Source organism: Frankliniella occidentalis, unplaced genomic scaffold (genome assembly GCF_000697945.3).
Source record: "Frankliniella occidentalis isolate FOCC.00 unplaced genomic scaffold, Focc_3.1 Scaffold63, whole genome shotgun sequence".
NCBI classification, from domain to species: Eukaryota; Metazoa; Arthropoda; class Insecta; order Thysanoptera; family Thripidae; genus Frankliniella; species Frankliniella occidentalis.
Window position 1 is genome coordinate 693,878 of NW_026267193.1, and position 5,782 is coordinate 699,659.

The 5,782-nt window shown below is 45.1% G+C and overlaps 1 protein-coding gene across 1 annotated transcript in view; it reads left to right on the plus strand.

The window, feature by feature from the left end:
• The window catches only part of LOC113211272 (zinc finger protein Xfin-like), a 7,622-nt gene extending 2,092 nt beyond the window's left edge, over positions 1-5,530 (plus strand). Inside the window, exons 3-8 of the mRNA XM_052268035.1 lie at positions 7-402; positions 505-508; positions 950-1,968; positions 2,081-2,084; positions 2,635-3,412; positions 4,303-5,530. Of these exons, the coding sequence (XP_052123995.1) occupies positions 7-402; positions 505-508; positions 950-1,968; positions 2,081-2,084; positions 2,635-3,412; positions 4,303-5,251 (3,150 nt within the window). The 3' untranslated portion in view covers positions 5,252-5,530. The remainder of the gene's footprint in view (positions 1-6; positions 403-504; positions 509-949; positions 1,969-2,080; positions 2,085-2,634; positions 3,413-4,302) is intronic.
• Positions 5,531-5,782: the final 252 nt, after the last annotated feature.

Genomic DNA, 5,782 nt, shown 5'->3' on the forward strand with positions numbered 1-5,782 from the left:
TGCAAGCATTGTTTTGCTATCAAAAGTACCCTTGTTGCACACATCAGAACACACACTGGGGAGAGACCTTATGAGTGTGACGTCTGCAAGCAGCGTTTTTCTAAATCAAGTAACCTTGTCGTACACATGAGGATACACACTGGGGAGAGACCTTACCAGTGCGACATATGCGAGCAGGGGTTTGCTATCAAATGTAACCTTGTAGTACACATGAGGACACACACTGGTGAGAGACCGTACAATTGTGACTTCTGTAACCAGCGTTTTGTTCAAAAAGGTACCCTCATTAAACACATCAGGACTCACACTGGGGAGAGACCCTATCAGTGTGAATCCTGCAAGCAACGTTTCACACGAAAATCTTACCTTTTTAAGCACCTAAAAACACACTCTTGGGAAAAGGCATAGTATTGCAGCCGATGGGAAAAACACTGAATTAAAAGTTATCGCTTTTAATAATGTTAAACTAACCGCAGTTAAAATGTCGTTAAAGATCTCTTATAGGCAAGTAAATTTAGGTCTGAGCCACGATATAGCCAATATATTTCGTTTAACTGTCTTTTGTGAAAGATAAGCTGGCTCATAATATGTGAACGATGGTCTTTTGTACCCTTCTTGTGTTTCAATAAGTCTCCAAATATTGTATTTTGCGTTCTTTACTGATGTTGCGCCCATTTTGTGTCAAAGATTAATTTTTTTTTGTTAATTTCATTATGAAAATGCATTTAGTTTACGTACTCTTTAGTTTGCAATGCGTTGATGTAAATCATTTGAGATAACATTTCCCGAAAAACATTTATCGTTTCAATAAATATTGTATCATTTGTACCTACCGTTGTTGTTGTGATCGCTGAGTGCTCTCTTCCTCTGGATAACAACAGAATGACGAGTGGCGCGCAAAACCTTTTAAATTGTCTCTTAAGTCTCTGTTTCTGCTACGCATTGAAAGTCTTTTGCTGTTCCCGGCGCCGCTTTTTCTTCTACTCGCAGTTCCTCCTCTTTGTGCTAACAGCGTCCCTCAGCTCTTCATACGCATGTCGGTGGCGGTGTGGTCCCTCAGTGCTGGTCGCCCATCCGAACTCTAACGCGGTGCTTTTCCTGTCGATAGGTGCTGGGCCCGGTACTACACTGCCAGGACGAGAGGCCGTCGACTGGGAGGAGAATCCGGAGATCAAGGCCGAGACGGGCGCGGACGACCACGGCGATGATCCCAACGCTGGTGTCAAGGACGAGCAGCTGAGGCTAGTGGTCACTGGGTGCTACTCGCTCCGCGGCCGCCGCGAGGAACACCCCGAGGACATCGCCGACAGCAAGGCCTTGGTGGGCCTCGCAGGGGACAGTCAGCAATTGGCGGGTAGCGAACTGGCATCGAACGGCGACGCCAGTGACGACCGCAAGAACGAAGCACCTGCTGTCGAGGCGAAGCAGAATGGTGCAGAACGGAGCGGACACACTGTTGAAAAACCGTACCAATGCGACATCTGCAAGCATTGTTTTGCTATCAAAAGTACCCTTGTTGCACACATCAGAACACACACTGGGGAGAGACCTTATGAGTGTGACGTCTGCAAGCAGCGGTTTTCTTATTCAAGTGACCTTGTCCGACACATCAGGATACACACTGGCGAGAGAACTGACCAGTGCGACATCTGCAATCATAGTTTTTCCATTAAAAGTACTCTTGTCAAACACATCAGGACACACACTGGGGAGAGACCTTTCCAGTGCGACATCTGCAAGCAACCTTTTGCTACCAAAGGTACTCTTGTCGCACACATCAGGACACACACTGGGGAGAGACCTTACCAGTGCGACATTTGCAAGCATCGGTTTGCTTTAGAACATACTCTTGTCGCACACACCAGGACACACACTGGGGAGAGACCCTATCAGTGTGAATCCTGCAAGAAACGATTTACACAAAAATCTCACCTTGTTAGACACCTAAAAACACCCTCTTGCGAAAAGGCATAGTATTGCAACAATGGGGAAAACGGATAACACGTGAATTGAAAGTTATTGCTTTTAATACTTTAAAACTAACCGCAGTTAAAATCACGTTATTGAAGATCTTTTGAAGGCAGGTAAAATTAGGTCTGAGCCACGATATAGCCAAGATATTTCGTTTAACTGTCTTTTGTGATAGATAAGCTGGCTCATAATATGTGAACGATGGTCTTTTGTACCCTTCTAGTGTTTCAATAAGTCTCGAAATATTTTATTTGGGTTCTTTACTGATGTTGCGCCCATTTAGTGTCAAAGATTAATACAATTTGTCAATTTGATTATGAAGAAGCATTTAGTTTACACACTTTTTTGTTTGCAATGTGTTGATGTAAATCATTTGAAATAACATTTTCGAAAAACATTTATCGTTTCAATGTATTTTGTTTCATTTGTACCTACCGTTTATTTGTGTGATCGCTGAGTGCTCTCTTCCTCTGGATAACAACAGAAAGACGTGTGGTGCTGCTGTTCGCGGCGCCGCTTTTTCTTTCTACTCGCAGTATCTCCGCTTTGGGCTAACAGCGTGCTTCAGTCCCTCACGCGCATTTTAGTGGTGGTGTGGTCCCTCAGTGTTGGAGTTGGTCGCCTATCTGACAGCTCTAACGAGTTGCTTTTTCCTGTTGACAGATGCCGAGCTCAGTACACCGCCTGCACGAGAATCCTTCGACTGGGAAGAGAATCCGGAGATCAAGGCCGAGACGTGCGCGGTCGACCACGGCGATGATCCCAATGCTGGTGCTAAGGACGAGCAGCTGAGGCTAGTGGTCACAGGGTGCTACTCGCTCGGCAGCCGCCGCGAGCAAGACCCCGAGGACATCGCCGACAGCAAGGCCTTGGAGGGCGACGCAGGGGACAATCAGCAATTGGCGGGTAGCGAACTGGCATCGAACAGCGACGCCAGTGACGCCCGCAAGAACGAAGCACCTGCTGCCGAGGCGAAGCAGAATGGTGCAGAACGGAGCGAACATACTGTTGAAAAACCGTACCAATGCGACATATGCAAGCATTGTTTTGCTTACAAAAGTGACCTGCTTGTACACATCAGGACACACACTGGGGAGAGACCTTATGAGTGTGACTTCTGCAAGCAGCGTTTTTCTAAATCAAGTACTCTCGTCCGACACATCAGGATACACACTGGGGAGAGACCTTACCAGTGCGACATATGCGAGCATGGTTTTGCTGCCAAATGTAACCTTGTCACACACATGAGGACACACACTGGGGAGCGACCTTTTAAGTGTGACGATTGCAATATGCGTTTTGTTGAAAAAAGTACCCTTGTGAGACACATCAGGACACACACTGGGGAGAAACCCTATCAGTGTGAATCCTGCAAGCAATGTTTTGCACGAAAATCTCTCCTTGTTAAACACCTCAAAACACACTCTTGCGAAAAGGCATAGTATTGTAGCTGATTGGATAAACGGATTACACGTGAATTAAGAGTTATCGCTTTTAATACTGTTAAACTAACCGCAGTTAAAATCTCTTTGAAGATCTTTTATAGGCAAGTAAATTTAGGTCTCAGCCACGGTATAGCCAATATATTTCGTTTAACTGTCGTTTGTGAAAGATAAGCTGGCTCATAATATCTGAACGATGGTCTTCTGTACCCTTCTAGTGTATTTCAATACGTCTCGAAACATTGTATTTTGCGTTCTTTTCTGATATTGCGCCCATTTTGTGTCGAAGATTTAAGCAATTTTGTCAATATTATTATGAAGAAGCATTTAGTTTACATACTTTTTTGTTGGAATGTGTTGATGTATATCATTTAAAATAACATTTCCGAAAAACATTTATCGTTTCAATAAATTTTGTTTCATTTGTACCTACCGTTGATTGGTGTGATCGCTGAGTGCTCTCTTCCTCTGCACGGAAAAAAAGACTTTGTTGTGGGGATCAACTTTGGTCGATAGGCTAAATTCGATAGCAGAAATCGAGAATCCGATGCCCACAGCCAGGAGCTGGTTGTCACGACCGGACACTTGTACGATGAGAACAAACCCCAGCTTAGTTCTCATCGTAGAAGTGTCCGGTCGTGACAACCAGCTCCTGGCTGTGGGCATCGGATTCTCGATTTCTGCTATCGAATTTAGCCTATCGACCAAAGTTGATCCCCACAACAAAGTCTTTTTTTTTCGTGTGGATAACAACAGATAGACGAGTGGCGCGCAAAACCATTTAAATTGTGTCTTAAGTCTCTGCTTCTGCTGCACGCATTGAAAGTCTTTTGCCGTTCGCGGCGCCGCTTTTCCTTCTACTCGCAGTATCTCCGCTTTGGGCTAACAGCGTGCTTCAGTCCTTCACGCGCATGTCGGTGCTGGTGTGGTCCCTTAGTGCTGGTCGCCTATCTGACAGCTCTAACGCGGCACTTTTCCTGTTGACAGATGCCGAGCTCAGTACACCGCCTGTACGAGAATCCCTCGACTGGGAAGAGAATCCGGAGATCAAGGCCGAGACGTGCGCTGTCGACCACGGCGATGATCCCAATGCTAGTGTCAAGGACGAGCAGCTGAGGCTAGTGGTCACTGGGTGCTACTCGCTCCGCAGCCGCCGCGAGCAAGACCCCGACGACATCACGGACACGGACAGCAAGGCCTCGGAGGGCGACGCAGGGGACGGTCAGCAAGTGGTGGGTAGCGAACTGGCATCGAACGGCGACGCCAGTGACGCCCGCAAGAACGAAGCCGAGGCGAAGCAGGATAGAGCAGGTCGGATCGAACACACTGTTCATAAACCCTATCAGTGTGACTTCTGCACAAGTCGTTTTATCCAAAAATGTCACCTAGTCGATCACATCAGGAAACACACTGGGGAGAGACCTTTCCAGTGCGACATCTGCAATCATAGTTTTGCTATCAAAAGTTCCCTCATTAAACACACCAGGACACACACTGGGGAGAGACCTTTCCAGTGCGACATTTGCAATCATAGTTTTGCTATCAAAAGTACCCTCATTAAACACATCAGGACACACACTGGGGAGAGACCGTACCAGTGCGACATCTGCAAGCAACGTTTTGCTACCAAAGGTACTCTTGTCGCACACATCAGGACACACTCTGGGGAGAGACCGTACAATTGTGACTTGTGTAAGCAGCGTTTTGTTGAAAAAGGTACCCTCATTAAACACATCAGGACTCACACTGGGGAGAGACCCTATCAGTGTGAATCTTGCAAGCAACGTTTTACACGAAAATCTCACCTTGTTAAACACCAAAAAACACACTTCTGTTAAAAGGCATAGTATTGCAGCCGATGAGAAAAACGTACTCAACCGTAGTTAAAATCTATGCCGTTGCTCTATTGACAAGTTAACTTACGTCTGAGTCATTGTAGTGAAAATAATATGTTTTCTTCAGTCGTCATTAGTAAAAGATAAGACGGATCTCAATATGTGAACCTTTGTCTATTGTAACTCTCTATTTTTAACAAGTCTTCACATAGTCTATTTTGCTTGATTGTTTGTCCTAATGCGGACATGTGTCGCAAAACTTGAACATTTTTGTCAATTCAATTGTGAAGAAGCCATTAGTTTACGTACTTTCCATGTTTGCAATGTGGTCATGTAATCACTTCAAATAATAAAATTTGAAAATCATTTATCATTTTAATTTATGTCGTTTAATTTACACCTAGCTCTTGATTGGTATGATAGTATTATAGTTAGGTGCAGTCTCCCTCTGTTTTAAAACAGAGACGCACAGAACTTTTTAAATCGAGTCTTAAGTCTCTACTTCTGCTCCACGCCTCTAAAGTCTTTCTGTGG